The 22,579-nt window shown below is 48.6% G+C and overlaps 1 protein-coding gene across 1 annotated transcript; it reads right to left on the bottom strand.

Moving 5' to 3' along the window:
• Window positions 1-2,541: 2,541 nt before the first annotated feature.
• Btg2 (BTG anti-proliferation factor 2) lies at window positions 2,542-6,446 on the bottom strand. Its single transcript, XM_005330320.5, has 2 exons — window positions 6,197-6,446; window positions 2,542-4,944 (listed from the first exon to the last, which is right to left on the bottom strand). Exons 1-2 carry the CDS (start codon window positions 6,336-6,338, stop codon window positions 4,610-4,612), a joined length of 477 nt encoding a protein of 158 aa, XP_005330377.3. The 5' UTR covers window positions 6,339-6,446; the 3' UTR covers window positions 2,542-4,609.
• Window positions 6,447-22,579: the final 16,133 nt, after the last annotated feature.

Genomic DNA, 22,579 nt, shown 5'->3' with positions numbered 1-22,579 from the left:
AACCCTGTCATGTAAATTGAGGAACTATCAGTCCGCCAAGATCCTAAAGCAATCCCAAGACAAATCTGCCACGGAAGATACAGAGGGTGAGATGTCCCCTCAACCTCCAGACAACCTTCCCTGAATTTTAGGCTTCCACTGAACAATGAAATGTTCTTCATTACTGGGCCTCTTAGGAAACAAGAAGAAGGAACCAGGCACAGTGACATACACTTGTAATCCCAGTATCTTGGGAGGCTGAGGCAAGAGGATCACAAGTTCTAAATCAGCCTCAGCAACTTAGTGAGACCCTAAGCAATTTAGCAAGACCCTGTCTCAAAATTAAAAAGAGTTGGGAATGTGGCTAAGTGGTTAAGTGCCCCTGAGTTTAATCCCTGTTGGAGGGGGGAGCAAGATTGAGGCTTTGTACTAAACTTTGTACCCCCAAATAATAGCACACCAAGATGGGCAAAACTTACTAGACTCTAACCTTGTCCTTACATCCAAAAATGAATACCTAGGATATCTGTATTAGAAGCTACAAATGAAAAGGGGCTGTTCCTTAAAATAGCAGCCCCCTGAGCCAGATGCAGTGGTGAAAGCCTATAATCCCAGCAATTTGGGATATGAAGGTAGGAGGGTCAAAAGTTCAAGGCCAGCCTCTGCAATTTAGTGAGAATCTGTATTAAAATAAAAGAGCTGGGGATTTAGCTCAGTGGCAAAGTATCCTTAGGTTCAATCCCTAATACCAAAATAAATAAAAAATGCAAAATAAATTAATAGCAGCCCCTTGATATGAGTGGACCCCCTATTTTATTTACGACACAGATGTCCTGGCCTCCTCCATCCCCAGCCCTTGCTCTCCTACTATTCTCATCCTACAAAAGCACCACACCCAGCTCTCCTAATCTACCTCTGACCTAGCACACTAGGACAAGCCACATGTTTGCTTCTGAGGGCCACAAAGGTATGAAATGAAATGTGGATGGGGTGGCACTGGTCATGAATGAAGATGCTTAAAATTAAGTTTAAACACAGCCCATTTTTGTTCGAGGCTGAGGCAGGAAAATCAAATTTGCAGCCAGCCTCAGCAAATTAGCAAGGCCCTAAGCAGGTTAGTGAGATCCTGTCACTAAATAAAAAAAAAATAAAAAGGAATGGGGGTGTAGCTCTCTGGTGAAGCATCCTCTCCATTCAATCCCCAATACCAATAAAATAAAATAAAATGCAACCCATCTTTGGCCAAGAAAAAACTAGCCCAGGTCAAAAATGTGCCTGTAACCTCAGCAGGAACTGGGGCCTGTGTCAAAACCTCACAGGATGATAGACTGTTCTCATTTCCACGTATAGCTCCTATGCCTATGGCCACAGGGAATTATAAATTGTTAACAAACCCTTGGCTCTCACATCAGCTATGCATCAGAAGTGGCTGTTCTTTAGCTAACTCGTGGCATTGGCAATCTGCCACGTTTGGCTCCAGTGCATGGATTCCTAGGCCCAACTGCTCTTGTCTAATTAGGCAAGAATGGCAGGTAGCAAATGGCAGCTGCAAAGATGTGATCATTCCCAGAGCCTTTACTGGGAACTGCAAACAATCCTGCCCACCCCCGTGACCGCCATCCCTCATCCATAAGATAGGCAATGTCTTATTCATTTTTAATATTTTCAGGGCTGCTTAGGACTTACTGACATTAGTTATGTGGCTCAGAATATTCAGGGGATGGGTTCTAGGAGCCCCTGCAGATACCAAGATTCATGAATGTTCAAGTCTCCTATATAAAATGGCATAGTATTTCTAAGGAACCTACACATATCCTCTGTATACTTTAAATCATCTCTAGATTATTTATAACACCTAACACAACGTTTAAGTACTATGTAAAATTGTTACACTGCATTGTTTAGGGAATGGCAAGGAAAACATGTCTGTACATGTCCAGTGCAGATGCAGTCACTATAGGTCTAACTACATAGTACATGAAGCAGATGTGAGGCAAACGATGCCTGAACAAGTACTAGAGACTGAAGATCTAAGAAAATGGGGAGAGGTTAAAGCAGGACGGGCCTACACGTCATGGACTCAGCATCATACATATCATTGGCAAATTCAAGTACTGATTTTGGAACATTCTGGAATTTTTTTTTTCTGATTTAATTTCAAGCTGTGATTGAACCCGTGGATACGGAACCCAGATATGAATGGCTGACTGTGTGTTTGCTGAATAAATGACCAAATGAAACTAAGGACTACCAAGAACTAGAGGCATGAGATGGAGACTGGCTAGACTAAGGAATGTTCAGACCAGAAGGACCCTGTTTCTTCTAGTGTTTTCTCATGGGACTGTGAGGGTACACACAAAAGATGGGAAGGAAGGAGCTACTTCCCAGGAAAGAGATGCTTGGAAATGGCCTAACTGCACACCTAGGCTTTCTTTTTATTCCATCTACATGCTGCACGTTTTCTCAATGCAACTGAAGAGAAATATGAAGAAACATAAAGGACTTGGACCTGAGAAGGAAATGCAAATCTGAATGGCAATTTTACCTTCTCTACACCACAGGTCTTTATCTGCTACATTTTTATTAAAGTAACAAAAAAAGTGTACATTTGTCCATAAAGCTATACATTCTTCCATATAAAAACACTATTATACAATTAGTAACCTTTGTCTTTTCTGTCTGAATAGCTTACAAATGCACTACTATTATTTTTACTTAATAGGAGAGACAGGTCTGCTCAACAGTCCAGCTCCAGATTGGGGTGGGAGGGTTGTTTTTAAAGTGAACATCAACAAGAAAAGAGAGAAAAGTGTGAGACCAAGAGGCTGCTTCTAAAAAGGCAGGGACCTGTTTGCAGACAAGATGCAAGAACACAATCTGCAGTGATTCACAGCTTTGTTCCAACCCACAGGCCAGAAAATAGCTCTTGGGTCTATGGGCTGAGTTAACTTTAAAGCAATAAAGACTGGAAGCAGGGCCTGGCAAGGCAGCAGAAAGCTGGAGTGGAAAGGCAGGAATGAGTAGGGAGAGTGTTTGGTAAATAGCACCTTTGAGTCAAAATTGAATAGTTAAATTCAGGGAAGGGGATTAGCAGGCAGTCGGGAGGGAAGCATGGGGTAGAGGAAGGAAGAGGGGGAACGGGAATCTTCACAAAGGGGCAACAGCAAGAGGAAACCAGGTTGACCAGATGCTCTAGCTCTGTCCTTCTTAAGGTGATTCGATTTGGGAAACTTGAGGTCTTCTGAGGAGCCCTCCTTAATCACTGAGAAACTGAAGGGAAGAGATTTTTTTCCCAGTGCAGTTTTCCATTTTTCTCCAACCCAGAAAAGTAAATATTGCACAAGTCTACAGACAAATTTGGATTTTACTATGAGGCAACAAATTCTCCCACAGGTGCTCTGAGCACCAGGGAGAAAAAAATGCCCAAGGTTTGGCTTTTAGTGTCAGCCCTGCAAGTATACCAAGTAGTCCTGCAGAGCATGGGCATCCTCCCCTTCAGCTGAGAGGGGAAACCTACCAGGGTACCAGGTGTTATGAGCCAGTTCTCCAAAGCCTCCTGGGGCATATTGCACAGTGATTGAGAACTCTTGTCCTAGAAAATAGGATAGCCCGTGACCCAACCAGAAGGGGAGAGGACAGGGGGGCAAGAGAGGAGTGTTGTGCTTTTAAAAAGGCAGTATTAAAAGGCCCTGAAGTTCCCTGTAGCTTTTGAGCCACCTTTCAAAAGAATAATTGTAGCAGCATCAGGACTCTCATGTGGTTCCAAAAAGAAGGGTTTTGGCCAAAAAACATCCCCAGTGGATACTCTTTGGGTCCCAAAATTCCATTGCAAATCACCCCCAAATCATTTGCCACACATACACACAAAGCAGCACACAGCAAAGCAAAGGTTTTGTGCAGAGTTCCCTTCCATCCTAACCCCAAAGACCTCCAACCCCAGCCTTAGCATCCCTTCCCGAGGGAGGGAAAAAAAAAATAGCTTTAGATTCCTAGCTGGGAAACAACCTCTACAGGCCCCAAGGGTAGAATCAGAAAGGAGTCATGATTTCTGAGAAAAGCTGCTTAGGACAGAAGGAATAAGGAGAGGCCTTTTCACTCTGCCCAGATCTCATTAGAAAAATAAGACTTTAGGCAACATACTATTATCGAAGTCCTGGCTTAAAGGCCCCTGAGAGAGAGGAACCAGGAATTCAGGTGACCCAGCTGGGAGGAGAGGTTTTAAACGTCTCCCTGCGGGGCAGATCCTGACCTCTCATTCACAGGTGCTAACCTTGCTTGCTCCCTCTTCTACCTCCTGGGATGCCACCAAGCTTCTCCCTCACCTTGGCTAGGTCTACCCCCCAACCACTCCCCTCCCATAAGCAGACACTGGCTCACAGACTCAAACACACAACAGTTATCTCCAAAGGCACCTGGGGAGGCCACTTCCAAGCAGCTCCCTTTAAGGATTTTTTTCTTTTAAAAAATCTTTTGGTTTTTTTTCTCTTTTCTTAAAAAAAAATAATATATAATATATATATATATAAATAGCTCTTCATTTAAAAATACAGTTCCCCAGGTTGAGGTATGCGGTGGCCTGTTGTCATGGCGAATGAGTACAGTAGAGTGCCGGGGTGGGGGCAGCAGGGATCTAGCTGGAGACCGCCATCACGTAGTTCTTGGAAGGGCTGCTCCTGCCCAGCATCATTTGGTTTTTGCAGGTGAGAAGGCCGTAGGAGGCAGCCACCGAAGGCTCCTCATACAGGACACAGATGGAGCCATCCTCCCCTATGCGATAGGACACCTCGTAAGGGTCCACCCACAAGGTCAGCTCGCTGGGCAGCAGGCTATGCAACTGGGGCTGGCTGAGTCCAATCTGACTGGCCACCTTGCTGATGATGGGGTCCATCTTGTGGTTGATGCGAATGCAGCGGTAGCCAGAGCCTTTGGATGGCTTTTCTGGAAACCAGTGGTGTTTGTAGTGCTCTGTGGAGAGGGAAGAGAGAGATGCCTGGTTAGAGTTGCTGGGTGGTAGATATTACAAGCTGGGAAAGTGGGTGAAGGGACAGGAGGAGAGGAAGAGGGCCAGTGGCAATTTCAAGTAAGAGGTAGTTTCTCTTATGTTCTGAGAGACCCCTTAGCCCCTCCCAGGACAGGGGTGTATGTGCTAAAAGAGGATCCCAGAGCTCTAGAATACTCTCCAATGGCCAAATGTATTGCTTTTGGCACACCCCCAGTATAAAGAAGGAAGGGTGTGACTGGGCTGGCATGTCCAGGCAGGGTCTACGGAGACCTGTGTATGAGCAGAAGTTTCAGAGCCACAAAAGCTATCAACATTGTGAGGCCCACAACAAGATCTCCGGCCCCCATCCTGTGCCCAGTGGGCCCCATGCCTCCTTCAGAAGAGTCACACATCCTTAGCAGTGGCCGGGGGTTGTAAAAAAAAAAATGGATTGTTTTGACGAAGCAGCTGTGTTTGGCAGAAGGCAGGTCCTGTGCGGGCACGTTCACAGATGACTATCTCTGTCTAAAGACCGCCAGCCAACAGGCTAGAAACAGCTGGGAGGTAGGTCTCTCCCCAGCCAGCCAGAGGCTGCTTATCTCTACTCAACCTCTCAGTCTCACGCCCGCCCGCCTCCCAACACAACAGGGCCTGGAGCAGTTACTAGCTACAATAGGTGGCAGATGGCTAAGAGGGACCAAAGAGAAATATAAAGAGGGCCCAGATTCTAACTTCGAGGGAGTTAACAACCGGCAGACCGGACAGGCCCAGCGAAGGCCCGCAGGGCCCAAAGCGTGGCTGGTGGCTGGGCCTCCAAGTTGTTAAGAAGGCTTAATTATGCATAAGGACCCCTCGGTTGGGGGGGGCTTCATCGGCCCGCAGCACCCCTGGAGGGTTCTCCAGGTCTCCAGGGTCCAGTGAGGGAAATGAACCTTCACTCAGACCGCAGGTTTCCCTTCTTCCGGGTAGAGACAGAGACTCGGGATAGCACTCCAGGAAAGGGTCTTCGCCCCGGGGACGTGGAGGGGCGCGCTCCATCGGAACCACCTCAGGCCAAGTCCCAAGCTCAGAGCCAGGGAGGGGAGACCAGACCCAGGAGGCAGGGAGCTGTGTCGGGGAGGGACAACCGAATCCTGGAGCCGCTCCTTTGGGGGCCCTGACGCGGGAGGGGGAAAGACGCCCCAGGCAGGGTAGAGATCGATCCCCGGTGACGCCAGCCCCTCCGTCGGTGCTCACCTGTGAGTGCCTCCTGGAGCGCCCCACTGAAAACCTTAAGTCTCTGCTCGCTCACGCAGCCCCGGGTCCTCAAGAGGCTGGAGAGGAAGCCCACGGCGGCGGCGATCTCCGGGAGCATGTCGGTGCTCTTCCCGTGGCTCATGTCCTGCGCGGCTCGGGGAGCAGGGAGAGGTCTCTCGTGGGAAGTGCCAGTTCTCCGAGATCCGCTCGCCGGGCCCAGGCTCAGGCTCTGCCCGGACTTTCCCCGGACCGCGCCTTTCATACTGTTCGCGGAGGTGGGGGAGCCGACGGCGGCGCCCATTGGCCACGGCCAGCGGATGGGGGCGGGCCCTCCGCCGCCCCGCCCCGCCCCGCCGGCGCGCGGCAGCTCGCCCCCGCCCGCCCGGCTGCCGCCGCCGCCTCCCCCGCCTCGCCGGCGCTGAGGTCATCGCCCGCTGACGTCAGTGCTGGGAACCTGCGCTGGGCTCCGGAGCCGGGAGCCGAGGGAGGTGTGCGGAGCGAGCTAGCGCCGCGAGGGGGCCGAGAGTCCTCGGCTGAGAAAAGCAGCGCGCTGAGTGGTCGGCTCGGGGCATGCCCGGACTGGCCTCGCCGCCCACCCAGGCCGGGGTTAAATGCCACCTCCCCCTGGAAGCCTCAATTGCTGCGGCCTCTCCCAAGAGGTCCCCTTTTTTGATTGCCACAGCGCTTTCCAGCTACACACACAGTTAGAACCACTCACTCGGGCCTCTTGTCACCATTCTGTCGCGTTGCCGTGTTTCTTTCTTCTTGTGGTAGTGGAAATGGAAACCAAGAGCTCTCTACCACCGAGCTACACCCCCAGCCCTTTTTATTTTGAGTCTCTCAAAGTGGCGGAAGCTGGCCTCGAACTTATGATCGTCCACCTCCGCCTCCTGAATCGCTGGGATTGCCTGCATGCGCTCCCACACCCAGTTCCCGTTTTTTCTTAACTAGTCCGAATGGGATCCTCTTGGCTCTTCAGCAATGAGGACTGTATTCTATTTTCTTCCATAACATTCCCACCTCCCCCGACAAATTCTGCTCATCCTCTTCAGCAAAGTGGGGTGTTTTTTTTTTTTCCTCCCTGCGTAAAAACATCCAACTTTCATTACTTGGTGCGCAGGGGTGGGGTTTTCAGGAGTTTTCTGTCCACTCGGGTCATTTTCCCAGTTCTCACTTTTCCTTTAAGTGCTCTGCACTGTGCGCATTTTTCCATCCACTCCCTCCTCCTGCCCCTCCCCTCGTTCCTCCGCTTCCTTCCTCTTCGCGGACCCAGGCGTTTGTAAAGGCTGGTACTGGCTCCTCGAGGGAGGGAAGCCGGCCTCAGGTTTCCTTCTCCACCTCACAGCCCTTCGCCGTCACGGGCACTCTCGGTGTCGTCGGTTGAATGGAGCCACTTCCAATCCCCGTCCTAACACAAGGTCGGGCACACACAGATGCCCATATTTGTTCAAGGAGTCAAACCCAGTGGCCTGCGTAAATTTCGATTTTCCTTGAAACCCAGGCGGCCCTCTGGCCACTCCTAGAAGCCGTCTTCTGGTCCATCCCCTGACACAGTGCCCCAGCCTTCTCTGCCTCCCTCCCTCCTGTGCCACCTCTGGATCCCTCCCTGTCCTTTCCCCCCCTCCATCTCCTCCTCTTCCTGTTTCTCCCCTTTCCTTCCCCAGGGAGATCCTATTCACACAGACCCTTTTGATCTTGACTTTTCTACAGTGGACCTTCATTTCTACCTAGTTGTGTTCTTCCATCTTGCTCCTCTTCCTACCTGATCTGTCCCTCCCTGTGAATGTCCTCAAACAGATTCCCTTCCTGATCTTCATTTCTGCCAGAGATACTTGCCATTTTTCTAGTCATTGCACCCAGGGAACCCAGACCTGTTTTTAGCTTCCCCCTTACTTCATTTCTCAGACCCCATCCCAGAATGGGTTGCTTCTTCATACCTAGATGATGGCAGTGGACTCTGTCCAATCCCATCCACAAACCTCCCTCCTTTCCATTGGTAGAGTGGCCTTCCTGAAGAATTGTACAGACTTGCTCTTCTCTTTCTTCTATCATCTGAGACAACTCCTCTCCCATTTCTCCACTACCTTAAGTCTGCACTCCTTACCCAATAATTAAGACCTTCTGTAATTTAACCCCACTTGCCTTTTTAGGTTACTGCTACTTTATGCTCTAGTTCACTGTCCTATAAGTATCACAGCCCAGATGCCTCAGCATTCTGCCCATGATCCCCATCTTTGAGCTGGGTCCCCATGCCATGCATGTCTGAACACTCCTGGCCCTCCTGCATCATGGCTCACATCCTTATCTCCTGGATACCTCTCTGCCACCTTCCACTAGTTTTTTGTTTGGGTTTGATTTGGTTGGTTTTGTTTTATGTTTTTTGCTAACTGTGGAGTGAGCCCGAGCGATGCTCTGTCACTGAGCTACATTTCCAGCCCTTTTTACTTTTTATTTTGAGACATGGTTTTGCTAAATTGATGAGGCTGGTCTTGAACTTTCAATCTTCCTGGCCCAGCCTCCTGAGTTGCTGAGATTATAGGCATGCGCAACCACACCTGTCTCAGAGTTTGACATCTTGTCCCAACAACAGTTTTAAACTTATTTGGAAACAGGTTATGATGCTCCTAAATCCCATATTATCAGAAAATTCAGATTTCAAATATTATTCTCCACTGCTTCATATAACTTATCAAAATGCCCTGGAATTCTATCATTGTCACACTAAACACATCCTTTAAATGGCTTCTTCACCGACTCCTCCCCACAAATGGCTTAGGCCAGATGAGACTATTACCTTTGTTTACTAAGGGGGAAGTTTTTTTGTTTTTGTTTTTGTTTTTTAAACAGGAAACAGCACTGAATGAGAAAAGATAACCTAGTGGTGCATCAAACCAAAGAGACAGGTGTCATTAAGTCCGGATTTGACCAATGTTAACCACCAAGGAGGTCAACAAAATAGGTCAGAGTATAAGCATCTGTACAGGATTGTTCAGGACAAAAATCTGAATGCACTTAACATCTTCCTGGATGTGTCTTTGACCAGGATCTTGTGTTCCTGGCCTGACATCCCACATCCAGAATTAATGGAAAGGTCCGAGGTGTATCTGAGTGGTGAAGCGCATGACTTGCCTGCAAGAAGCCCTGGGTTCGATCCCCAGCTGTAAAAAAAAGGCAGAAGTGATGGGAGGGGGATGTTTTTTTGACAAATCATGACCTATTTTTGCCTTAGGAAATAGATTTTTCTGTGTTTATATAAACGTTTTTATCGATCACTAGGCCACACAGTGAGTTCTCAGTAGAGTCAGGACTGGACAAAATTTGCTGCTACATAGATGATGTTCTTTTTTTTTTAGGCCACAGAATTCCCGGGCTCTTGTTACCATAGCCCAAGCTCCCATGTGGGCCCACAGAGCTGCCATTCCATATGATGATGCAGTGAATGGGGCAATAGCCCAAATGTGGGGGACAAGAGCAGGAAGATCATAAACTTCATCTCCATACCCATAGGTCAGGACATCTCAGGTCCTCACTTAAAGTTTCTGAACTTTGTATAAGGCAGAGATAACCCAAAAGAACCAGAGCCGCTGCCTCCTCCTCCTCCTCCTCCTCCTCCTCCTCCTCCTCCTCCTCCTCCTCCTCCTCCTCCCCTTCTCCTTCTATACCTGGCATTGAACCACTAAGCCACATCCCCAGCCCTTTTTTATGTTGAGACAGGATTTCACTAAGTTGCTGAGGCTGGCCACAAACTTGTGATCCTTCTGCCTGAGCCTCCTGAGTTGCTGTGATTACAAGCAAGTGCCACTGCACCAGGCTTCTTCTTTTCTTTCTACACCCAAATTCAGGAAGAGGAAGGTTTATTTATCCCACACCCAAAGTTCCAAGTTGTAGGTGGACACAAAACCTTTATTTTATTTTTATGTGGTGCTGAGGATTGAACCCAGTGCTCATGCATGCTAGGCAAGCTCTCTACCACTGAGCCACAACCCCAGCTCCTAGATTTCAATTTGTGCCTCATCTAGGTCATGAACTCGGATTTTATGTGACCCCAGAACCACTGACCCTTCTGGTCCTGTTTCCCCTCTTGCCCACTTGCAAGCCCACCTGTGTGAGCCACCCAAGAGTGGCCACAGCATTTCAAACTCTCCTCAGACCAAATTCCCACCCAGAAAACTGGGTCCCTTTCCTGGCCTCTACACTGTTCTTGCCTATGGAGATATCACTCTCGGGTCAGGAGCAACTAGATCATTTTATGGGATTTCTGTCTTCCCCAGAGCCCTGTGGGGTACATGGTGACTTGACTTGGTTGCAAAGCTTACCCCCTAGTTTTCTGACCGCACATAGGAAGGAACCTGAGGTAGAATGAGGCAGATCTATAGGCAGAGGCTGGGCTGAGATATTCTGTGGGAATTGACATCAGCTCTCGGGCATAGAGCTGTGAGTGATGTTGGTCACTGTGTCGATCTTTGTGGCTGGGGGGCAATCAATCTATTTGAGGAAGTATACATACTACAGTGTGTCCACGTGCTTTGAGCTTGGTGGATGGGAAGGAATATGGATATGTATTTGCAGATGTTAATATGAACTTTATGGGTGTCTGCTGAAGACAACCCTGTGCAATGTGGGTGTTTTGTGGGGTGTGCATTTTGGCATGGTACATCTGCGTGTGGCTACAGTAGATGTTAATTTGATCTTTCCTCTTTTCAGACATTATTGGTGATGACCTTGCTGTGTTGCCCAGAGTTGATAAGAAATATCCCCCAGGGAGAACCAGAGGCCTCTTCATCACTTCCTAACCAGAATGAAAATACTACTAAGTCCATTCATAATTTTTCTGCATCAGGACCTCTTTTAGGCTTCCCTGTCACAAAGATGCAGCCAAGATTAACACTAAGCCACCTCGTGGGAGTTACTCTTAAGAATCAATAACTGGGGGTTACGGCTGTGGCTTAGCCATAGCGCACTTGCCTGGCATGTATAAGGCACTGGGTTCGATTCTTAACACTGTGTATAAATAAATTAAAGTCCATCAACAACTAAGAAAAGAAAAAATTTTAAAAAAAAGAATCAATAACAGGCCTGGCACAGTGGTTCACACCTGTAATCCCAGAGACTCATGAGGCTGATGCAGGAGGATCCCACGTTCAAAGCCAGCCTCAGCAATTTAGGAAGGCCCTAACAATTTAGCAAGACTTTGTCTCAAAATATAATATAAAAAGGGCTGGGGATGTGACTCAGTGGTTAAGCACCCCTGGGTCAATCCCTGGTACCAAAAAAAAAAAAAAAAAATCAATAACAGAAGCCAGGCATAGTAGCACAGGCCTATAATACCAATGACTCAGAAGGCTGAGGCAGGAGGATTGTAAGTTCCAGGCCATCCTCAGCAATTTAGCGAGCCTCTGAGCAATTTAGCAAGACCCTAAATCAAAAGGGCTGGGAATGCAGATTGGTGGTAAGGTGTCTCTTTGTTCAATTTCCAGTGTTACCAAAAAGAAAAAAAGAATAACAGGCCACAGGGTACAGACACCTGTAATCCCAGAAAGACTTGGGAGGCTAAGGCAGGAGGATTGCTAGGTTGACGACTGCCTCAGCAACTTAGCAAGACCCTCTCTCAAAATAAAAAATAAAATGGACTGGTGATGTGACTCAATAGTAAAGTGCCTCTGGATTCAGTCTCAAATACCAGACCAAACCAAAACCAAACTAAAAAGTGTCCTCTCCCCCAAGAAAAAATACAAGGATATCTGATAGCACTTGTCCTGCATTCCTGTTGGGCACGACTGGTTTCTCAGAGAGTACGTCCTTCAGTTCACCCTAGTCCTCACCATTCCCTACAACTTCCCTGTTGGGGCCAAGTGTAGTTGCCATTTATTGTAGATGTATGCTTGGGTTATTATTATTATTACTATTATTATTATTATTGCAATTAATATTCACATATATCATCTACCTTGACCCTGGAGGGATTTGAATTTGCTTCTCCTGATAGTTTGGAATTTATTCTCTATCCTGATAGAGAATGACCCCAACTTTTCTACTAAGCTTCCAACTCTTTTTTTTTTTTTAATTAAGAATTGGACATCTTTTGAAATATTTTCTATGAAACAAATCAAGATACTTTTCTTCTTTCCTTGCTTCATATTTTTTTCTCTGTTTCAATATCATTATCCTTCTCTTCTTGCTTTTAGGCCAGGTATGGTGGCACACTCCTGTAACCCTATCCACCTGAGAGGCGGAGGCAGGAGGATTGCAAGTGAAGACCAGGCCAAGCATGGTGGCCTACACTTGTAATCCCAGCAGCTCAGGACACTGAGGCAGAAGGATCACAAATTTAAAGCAATTTAGCAAGGCCTTTAGCAACTTGGTGAGACCCTGTCTCAAGATTTTTTTTTTCTTTTTTTTAAGGGGCTGGGAATATAGCTCAGTTGGTAGAGTGCTTGTCTCCCAAGCACAAGACCCTGGGCTCAATCCCCAGCACCAAAAAATAAAAATTAAAATTAAAATTAAAAAAAAAATGGTGGCACACTGGGGATGTGGCTCAGTGGTTAAGTGCCCTGGTTTAATCCCCAATTCCAAAAACAAACAAACAAACAAATCAATAAAAATAAAAAGAAGCTGGGGATGTAGCTCAGTGCTAATGGAAATAACCCCATTGGGCTCAATCCCCACAACCATTAGAAAAAGAGGAGGAGGAAGAGGGGAGGAGGAGAAGGAAGAGGGGAGGAGGAGGGGGGAGGAGGAGGAAGACGGAGAGGAGGAGGAGAAAGGAAGGAAGAGAGAGAAAGAGAGAGAAAAGGAGACCATGAGATGAAAAAAGATGCCCAAAGTCCCATGGCTTCGTAGAGAGACAGGGTGGAACTAGAACCTACCTCTGTCACCAAATCCAGTGCCCATCTTGTGACCCTGGCTTCATGTATTCATTTCCTTTCTCAATAAGTAGTTATTGGGCTCCCTTGGCTGAGACTGGTGGGCTCCAGACTGGTGGGCTCTCAGCATTCAGAGCGTCAACTTGGCGTGGGTGTTGGTGGGGTGCAGGAGCAGGAGACGGCTGCTTATGGATGTGGGCTAGGGCCTGAGCCCAGCGTTTAGGATGAGCTCAGTTGCTCCCTTGGGTATTGATGCTTCCTCAGACAGTGGCAGGAGTTTGGGGTAAAAAGAAAGACTGCAAGCCTCCCAGGGGCCGGATCTTCAGTCACCGAGGACTGACCAGGGAGGGAGGAGGCCAAGGATGCAGGGCAAAATGGACCTCAGAGAATGATGTTCAAGATGTCTGAGTACAGGACAGACTTGGTCCTTCCACCTAAACGTGAGGATGTGGGGAATGGCGGTAAAACAGGCTCCCCTTGATAGGCTTCCAGGGACCGCCAGTTTTAGTTAATGCCAGACGGTGGAGAAAGTGCCTGCACAGGAGGGCAGTGGGAGTTGGAGCAGCAGAGGGCACCCACACTGTGTGGAGGGGACATTCGCCTGCTGACTCTGGGAGTGTAGAAAGCAGGTAGCCGGACGGCATTGACTCCCTGACTGAACCTCAGAGACGAAAACTGAACTCAGGGTCCCAGCAAAGAATCACGACTCCGACTTGAGACCCAGCGTGTTGGAGAGGGCAGGGAAACAAATCAAGAAGCCACTTTTGCTCTCCGGGGCCAGCCACTGCCTTAAAGACTACAGGGTGAACACCACGTCTTGAGGCGACAGGGCCTCCAGGGATCCTGAGCTCAGGCTCCAAAGGCCTGCTTGGTGCTACCCAACCCCCCTTCCCCTTCCCATCTCTCTGTCCTGTAGGCTCCCTCAGCTGGCTCCGCAGCCACCGGGAGGTGCTGGAACATGTCAGGAACTCATCAAGCTTGTATCAAGGTGGACTGCATGCCAGGCCCATGCAGGGAGGGCATCTGCTCACCCAGAGGCGGGCATTCCCCTGAGGGCTGCTTCTCACCTGTGCCCCACTAACCCACTAGAGTCTAGGCAGAGGAATTCCTAGGCAGAAGAATGTCCTGGGTTTCCTAGGAAGGAAGGCGGAGGGCACAAGAGGGGACAGGGTGTGAATCAGAAATGTGGCAGAGCTGGGGGAGGGGAGGGAGACACCAACAGATGGCCAGACCAGTATTTGGCTGGAAAGCTCCCTGGTCGTTTTTGCTTTGGTGACTCCCTATGTGAATCATGGGAGCAAAAGGATGGACACTATCTGCTAAAAGTTCTGTCATCCTGGAGTCCCCCCCACCCCCACCCCCTGCCAAGAATGTGACCTCCCACACCTTCCCCCTGTGGGCCTTCTCCAATGGCACTAGAAGGTGTGACTGAAAGTGCCGGAAACTCAACAGGGGAACACATGGACTTGGGGACAGCAGCAGATCTGAAACTGAATTTATTGCCTCTTTCCAAACTTAGGGGACAGACACGTTGTAAACCTCCTAATCCTCACTCCCAGGGGCCCAGGAAGAGCCCGCTTCATCTCCAGACAGAAAACAAGAGAAGAGGCCCGGAGACTGGTGGACCTTGCCCAGATGTTGCTTTGGCGGGGGCATAATAGGGCTAGGCCTCCTGGGGCTGTCTGGGGCAAACAGCTGTGATAGCCCAAGACCTCTGGGGGCAGGGGCTGGAGTAGGGAAGAAGTCGGAGCCAGAAAGGCAGACACAGGGAATCTGAGGAAGGGTACCGCAGCTTCCCACCTCTGGCCTCCTAGCTCCAGCCTGAGGTATTTCTTTACTGCACCATGCATGGGCTTAGGTCCAGAGGAGGCCAAGCATTTGATCCATGTGGGTCAAGAAGGAGCTTGGAGAGGAAGAGAGATGGCCGGACTGGGAGTCGCCTTCCCAAGCCTCAGTTGGCTTATCTGTAACAAGAGAGTGTCAGACCAGAGACTCATCTGGGCTCTTCCTTCACCTGTTATCTGTGGTCTACATTGGCAACTTCTTGGGCCCCAGTGGAATATATGATAACCTGCCATGGAGAAAGAAGTCTCCAGATAAGGTGACAGATAGAGGAGGCTTATATCCTGAGCCAATCTCCCATATCTAATTAGGGGGCCAGTCTTGCCAACTATCCTTTTGAAATAGCTTCTGCTTGGTCCTCAAGCCACAGGCCATTAGATCTTTCTGGGCCTCTCTGTTCCCCTTCATGTGCTTTCTTCAGTCCATACCTTGTTGTCAGAGCTCCTAAACCACAGATCTATCCTGTCTCTGTCCTGCTTAAAAACCTTTGCAGGTGTGGTGGCACATGAGCCAGGAATCTCAGTAATTCAGGAAGCTGAGGCAGAATGATCACAAATTTGAGGCCAGCCTGAAGCAGTTTCTTGAGACCCTCAGTAATTTAGCGAGACCCTGTCTCAAAATAGAAAATAATAAAAAGGGCTGGAGATGTAGCTCAAATGGTAAATCACTCCTGGGGCCAATCCACACTACCAAAAACAAAAGACAAAGAAAAAACTTTGCAGTCTTCTTAAGTGGTGGAACTTAGCTCTCAGTTTGGCCTTCAGGCCTTCATAATCTAAACTTAGCCCCATTCCCAGTGTTTCTTAAACACGTGCTTTGCACGTTGCACTTTCCTCACAGTATTTGCTCTGCCTGGAATCCTCATTGTCTACTTCTTCTCCTGTCCCAAAGCCTTCTTTCTGATCCTTCAAGTTGCCTCTGTGTGAAGCTTTCCTGGATTTACCACCCTCTGCTCCCCATTGGAGTTAGCCTCTTTTTTCTTCTGTGTGCTCAAAAACCTTTGTTTGTAACTCTGCAAGTCCTATGAGGTCATATCCTGGAGTTATACTTCATGGTATAGACCTGAGATTGTGAGTCCTTGAAGTCCTGGTTATACACTTGTACTTCAGTGCCTAGCACAAACCTTGGGGCCACCACTCAGTGGGTATTTAGTGAACCTTTATTGCAGATGGTTGAATTAATAATCTGTATGCAAGTGATAGAGAAAGAAAGAAAACATTATCCTTCCTATATTGTTGAAGGAAAATAAAGCAGCTATCATTGATGGGCGTGTAAGGTAAGTCTCTAAAAAGGCACTAGGGTGGGAGCCTGGGATGTAGCTCAGAAAGAGGCCCTGGGTTCTATATCCAGCACTTCAACACACACAGGGTGTGTGTTGACAAAGATGACAGGCTGGGAAAGAGGGGAAAGGATTCTAAATCCTACCTTGTGCGTCCCCTCCACTAAGAACCCGGTGGTTGGTGTTGGTGGTCTCACTAAATTAAAAATGGTATAGCTAGGCGCAGTGGCACACACCTGTAATCCCAGGGGCTCAGAGGCTAAGGCAGGAGGACCACAAGTTCAAGGCCAGCCTCAGCAGTTTAGTGAGGCCCTAAGCAACTTAGCAAGATCCTGTCTCAAAATAAAAAATAGAAAACGCTGGGGATGTGGCTTAGTAGTTAAGCATCACTGGGTTTAATCCCTAGTACCAAAGAAGAAAAAGAAGGAGAAGGAAAAGGAGAATTTGAACTGATTTCTAATTCATTTACTACTTTGTGTGGCTCAGTGCGTGTGCCTTGGAGTCACACTGGCCAGGTTCAAATCCTAGCTGTGCTATCTTAAGCAAGTTATCAAAACCCTTTGTGTATCTACTGAGTGAGGCTAATAGTTGTTCTTACCTTGAAGACTTATTGGAGTATTAAATGAGTTTACAGTACTTAGAATGATGCCAAGCACATGGTGGTGTCCAGTAGGTGTTAACTATTAATACTTGTGATCTATAATGTTTACTTCCAAGAAGAATTTGAGGCAGCATAAGATATTAAATCATAGACAAAAGATGATAATTATATGTGTGTATTTATATTACATTAAATATTAGAAATTGCCACAGTCTGGCTGGGCACAAAATCACGAGCCACTCACACCTTGTAGATTCAAACAGCAACTCTTTATTCTCGAACTGTCACCGGCACTCTACACACACGTTCTGGGGAAATCCACACCTCCACTGGGCTCTGTATCCCAAAATACTCTCTGAATCCCGCGAGAACTCAAGGAGCGGGATACTCCCTAATCCTAGCAGGATACACCCTAAACCTGGATCCGCCCTGGTCCTTAAGCAAGGTCACCTTTCATGCAATGTCACTTCAAATGACCTGGGTCATGCCATGCGTCATTCTTACTTAGCTATGGCTCTCAGCAAGAAATTACTTAGTAATAGGAAGGAGAAAAAGATAGGCATTTGTTCGTTAGTTTGAAGTAAACCCCTAAATTTGCCTCTGAGCTTCCAGGAAGCCAAGGCAAAAAGGGACTATACAGTTTTGGGGGGTGGTTTACTGGGAATTGAACCCAGGGATGCTTTACTACTCCTGCTTCAGCCTCCGGAGTTGCTGGGATTGCAGGCATGCACCACAGAGCACAGGAGTACAGTTTTGATTGTGAAATGCTAAAACATCTGGCCCTCCACATCTACACATTTTTCAACATGGGATTGTGGTGTGAATCCCTATGTTGGAATTTTGGAGCCAAGGATTCTTTTTTTATTTTTATTTTGTTGTTGTTGGAGCCAAGGAATCTGAAGTTATTCTCAACTGGCATTTAGTGTCACCCTCAATGGGTTTAACCCTTTAATGAGAGCACATAATGACAACAGGAATAAGCAGAATCAGGATAATGACTGGGATAATAAGGAGCAACTCTAAGCTTCGTTGTATCTTCAGCTCAGGGTTTCCTTCCCTCGCTCTGGGCTGGGGACCTCCCTTAGGTTAGGGGTTGAGCCCTGCTGAGTCAGAAATTGCCAGGTGTCCCAGGTGGTTTCCCTGAGGCCCTGGCTGTGTGGGGAAGCAAGGTAGGTACTGAGGCAACTACTCATGGGATTTTGCAAAGACTGGGCTTCCAGATTCAGAGGAGAGCGGTGATCTTTGTGGGGAGGATCAGCTCCTAAAAAGATCACAACTCCCTGCCCCCAGCTTCTGCATTTAAAGAGGAAACTATAGAGAGTCTAGGAAGACCCCTGGCCCTACCCCTCCAGTCTGCTCCATCTTTGCTTAAGACCTTAATCCATGCAAGTGTTTTGGGCCCATCTCATGGAATTCTTTGGGAGGCTGGGAGGTTTGGGTGATGGTTAGAAAGAGCTAAATTACTATGCAGAAGAAAACAGGAGGGTCGTGTATTTTTGCTCCTAAGAGGAAGAGCCAAAAGAGGAGAAGGAAATGAGACCTCTAAGAGCTCAACTAGCACATGGACCTGGCACCAAGCGGTGTGGGATGGGGACTGGAATCCACATTACTGGGGAACCCTGAGAAGTTTTAAGAACAAAAATGTCCAAAGCTGCATTTCTAAGTTGTTTGTTCTCTTGCTGCATTAATCCCTGCTGTAGACCCAACTCTTCAATAAAGTGGGCTTGGTCCCAGGCACATCAAGCCCTTGGAAGGCGTTCTTATGTAGAAAAAAATGAAAAGGGCTTCAAATGTATGGCCCACAATAGCAAAAGCACTCCTGGGCAAGCAAGCTGATTCCTAAACTGAACTGATTTGGGCAAAACAGAAGCTCAAAGCCAGAAGCACTGAGGAGGAGCCATGTCTTTTGTTTCTCCATCCGCACTCCCAGGGGACTCTGGAATAGTTTGAAGAGCATCCAACCTCCCTTCCATCCTAGAATGAAGGTTGGAGCCCAGCCCTAAGGCAGCAGCTGATCTCAGCTGATAGTTGACCCCTGGGAGCCTGAAATGAGGTGTCACCCTCAAGTGCCTTTCCTTTAGTGATAACAACCACCTCCAAAGGGAGGGTACTGCCTGCTCAAGGTGCGGTGCCATCGACTTCTTGGCAACCAGCAGATCTTCCCTGGCAGGATCTGTGGGGCTTGCTGAAGCCAGAGTGGGAAGGAAAAATGGGAGCAGGAGCAAGTGCTGCCGAGATGAGATCTACCTTGTCTGGCTGACCTCGGTGACTCACTGCCATTTATATATCAATCACCTAACCTTGAGATCTAAACACCTTTTGTCCTCTTTGTCTTGAGAGATTAAAGGAAGGGAGTTTGTCCCTATTCTCAGAGGTGGAGGGTGGGGTCTCTTCAGTCTAATTTTGGGAGAAATGGTTTCTGCCCTCTGGACATCTCAAATTCCAGAGGAGGGAGTTGCAATTATAGAGAGTAAACAGACACAAAGTCACCAGCAGACAAATATGAACAGAGGAGCAATGCACAGCGTGGCTCTCAATTAGTGACGGAGGAGGGCTGAAATAAGGGCACCAGCCATTAGCTGGTGTTTATGAGGAAATAGCTTGTAGGAGCTGGGAGGTAAGAGCCTCCCTGATTTGGAAGGAGGGAGGCCTTATTAGCTGCAGAAGGCAGAGATGTCCTGCGGTGGCTGGTGCTATAGGAATGGATCATAAGATAAATGTTCACCCTTAGGCTTTTGGTCATTCTAGTCCCCCTCACTGGTTGGACTGGAAGGTAATGTAAAACGTGTCAACTGTCAACATCTGCTCTTCAACACAGGCCCAAAACAAACAGCCCTGAGAGCAAGAAGGTCAACACCAGATGCCTTTGTTTACAAAACTTGAGCTTTTCAACAGGGTCAAAGGGCATTCCCAGAGTAGCTGGGTGCGGCCCCAGGGAGGCAGGTTTGGGGAGGTGAAATCTGTCAGCATCCAGCCTCTTCCTCAGAAGGGCCACCTGGACAGGTTGTTCTCAGCATGCGGTGACCAGTGACAGTGTGAACATCACTTCGGTTTAGGAAGCTGTTCTTACTCATCTGATCTACACTAGGGCAGAGGAAGCCACCCACTATATTTTATGGAGAAGGAAACTGTGGCCTGAAAGGCTGGTTTAAGGTCACACGTCAGGGCCAAGGCTGTCCTTTCCACTACCCGACACTGGCCCTGCCTCACGACCCTCTAGCTTTTGGACTTGAGGGACGCTGAGCCTTCCTGGACTGTGCGCCCCGGCGAAAGGCCAACTGGTCGTCTGCATTTCGATCTAGCTCTGCACATTTCATGAGAAACCCAACGAGGAGGCGGGAGATAACGTCTGGGAAGGCGGCCCACCTGGACTCCCTGGCTCTCAGCGAGGCCAGCGTCCCTTCTCTGAACGCGGCTCACCTCTGCCCCACAAGAGCCCTGCTTGGCAGGGGAGAGCCAGCTCGAGACAGTGGGCACCGTCCCCTGCCAGCGCGCCCCCGCCCGCGCCCTCCGGAGTCCGTGCCCATATAAGGCCCGCGCTTCCCCGCGGCCGGGCCGTGACGCGCCGCGGTCCACGTCAGCGGCCAGCGGGAGGCGGCGCCCGCTCCAAAACAAGTGACGCTGCGCAGTGGGAGGCGGAGGCAGCTGCGGCGCCCGCGCGGCCGCAGTTAACCCCTACTGGGCCGCGAGCTCCCGGCCTGGCCGCTGCTGACTGCCGGGAGGGCTTGGAGCTTCTGCGCAAATGCGGGCGCTGAGCCCTCGCCAGGTGGCCTCGTGCCCTGGCATTCTGTCCCTGGCGGGCACAGGGACTTGAGTCTCCGAGACCACCCTTGGGCATCCGAGTGCGTTCAGTCCGCACATTTTGCCTGAGGTGAGAAGGATGCGAAATTCATGGACAGCCCTAGTAGGTAGTGTGGAGTGCATTTTGGCGCTAGAGCCGAGGGAGTTTGCCCTCTGGGTTGTTGAAAGACAATCTCATGTCCCATTGGTACTTGATCTTTTCCTTCTTAAAACAGACAAAAAAAAGACCCGTAGGCATCAGTGCGTCCGGAGAGCCCCCAGAAAGTCTATGGGGAGGTGCTACGGTAAAGGGACCCCCTTCCCACTATGCCATACGCCTTCCCACCCAGTCCCCAGCCAAGTCAGATAAAAAGGTCTAGCCCCGGAATGATGGAGGAGGAGCCTGGAAAAGGAGTGTTGGGGAGTCCCCCTTCTAGGTAAAGGACAGGAAACAGAAAAGGAAGAGATACTGTTTGGAGAAAAGCGCAAGACTCAGTTTCAACTGCATTTCATCGGACGCCTTGTTGGAGATAGGGGTGGCCTAGTTGCTGAGTCCTGCTGTGCTCAGGTGAGACCTATTGGAGCTCCGCCCTCGCCTGCCTTGTCTCACCTGACGTGTGAGTGCGTGAAGTGTGAGTGCGTGCCTTTGTGCATGAGCACCGGGCATGCTCATGAGCGGAGAGGCAAAGGGAGCTAACTGTAATAAAAGGACTCCAAGATGAAGGGAGTGAGGTGAGTGAGCGTGTGAGGTATAGGATGCAGATGGGAAGAGTCAGATACTGGCCCTGGGGCTCATAGCCCCAGGACATGCTGGGGAACTTGGCTGACTCTGTCTGGGGGAGGGGCTCTGACTTAGGGGAAAGTCCCAGGGCCTCCCAAACCATCCCTTTACACTCAGGATGCTCACCCACCCACACTTCCTCTTCTAAGACCCACTTCCTCTCTTTTCTCTGAGATCAATCTCTGGTAGAGAATTCGTTTGATGGAAACCTCACCGCATCCCCAAGCTCTGGGTACAGTGACAGAGTAGGCATAGGAGTGTGGGGAGAGAAAGTGGCCCTCCTTGGCAGGGAACTGGTGGCAAGTTTGCTTCTGCTATGGACAGTGTCCCTGATCTTGGTCTCAGGGTGGCTGATCAAAATGAGGCTAAGTCTGGGAACTTAAAAGTCTGGCAGGAGGGGGGACTTCCTCTCTTTGGTGGGGGTAGGGGGCTTCTTTCCTCAGTGTCCTGGGACTGGATAATGGCAAAATTATTGGAGAACAAAATATGAAGGGATAATGTTCGTGCCTGCATAGTGGTCATGACTGTGGGCTTTGGAGTCAGTTGGGACTTCAGCTCTGCCGTTGGCAATGAGGTCCTGGGCAGATTTTTAACCCCTTTGAATCTCTATGTCCTTGTTTGAAATAAAACCATTAGTTATATTCATTCTTTTGAGAATTAAAAGAGGTCATGTTTATTAAACGTTTTGCATATATTAATTTTTTCCATAATATTTAGTACCTGGCACAGAGTCGGTACTTAATAAATAGTGACTGCTGTTACTGTTAGTAGCAGTAGCAGTAATCATGGAAGTCCTCTCCAGGACACCACATGGGGAGTTAGCCAGAATTATCAGGTGTGTCACTCTTGCCTTTGGTGGCTTTGTGCCTCTCAGATGTCTTTGAGGTCCCTCATCACCTCTGCGACTTCCTCTTCCATCCTGCCCCCAGCCTGGTCTGAAAGGAAGAGCAGCAACCATGGAAATACAAGGTGTTTATCTCCCGGCTCTGCCCTTGCCTGTGCCACTGAGCCCTTCTGAGCCTCAATTTCCTTCTCACTTGAATCAAACTGTGAAATATGATATATTAAGAACTATGTAATGTTTTGAACGACCAACAATAAGAAAAAAAAAGAGCAAAACTATAAAACCCTTAAAAAAATAAATACAATTATTCTAATGGCGTAAAAAAAAAAAAAAGAAACAGGGGGGACACTTTCTGGCTGGAGTCCCTTACCGTGAGAGTCAAGAGAATAAATG

The sequence above is a fragment of the Ictidomys tridecemlineatus genome, chromosome 10, assembly GCF_052094955.1.
Source record: "Ictidomys tridecemlineatus isolate mIctTri1 chromosome 10, mIctTri1.hap1, whole genome shotgun sequence".
In the NCBI taxonomy this organism is placed as follows: domain Eukaryota; kingdom Metazoa; phylum Chordata; class Mammalia; order Rodentia; family Sciuridae; genus Ictidomys; species Ictidomys tridecemlineatus.
Note: the sequence above shows the minus strand (reverse complement) of the source record. Positions and strands in the feature narration are given on the sequence as shown.

Coding starts and splice junctions, on each gene's coding strand:
- Btg2 (XM_005330320.5), bottom strand. CDS start 6,338: ATGAGCCACGGGAAGAGCACCGACATGCTCCCGGAGATCGCCGCCGCC. Junction 4,945..6,196: donor GCTCCAGGAGGCACTCACAG/GTGAGCACCGAC, acceptor CCCTCTCCACAG/AGCACTACAAACACCACTGG.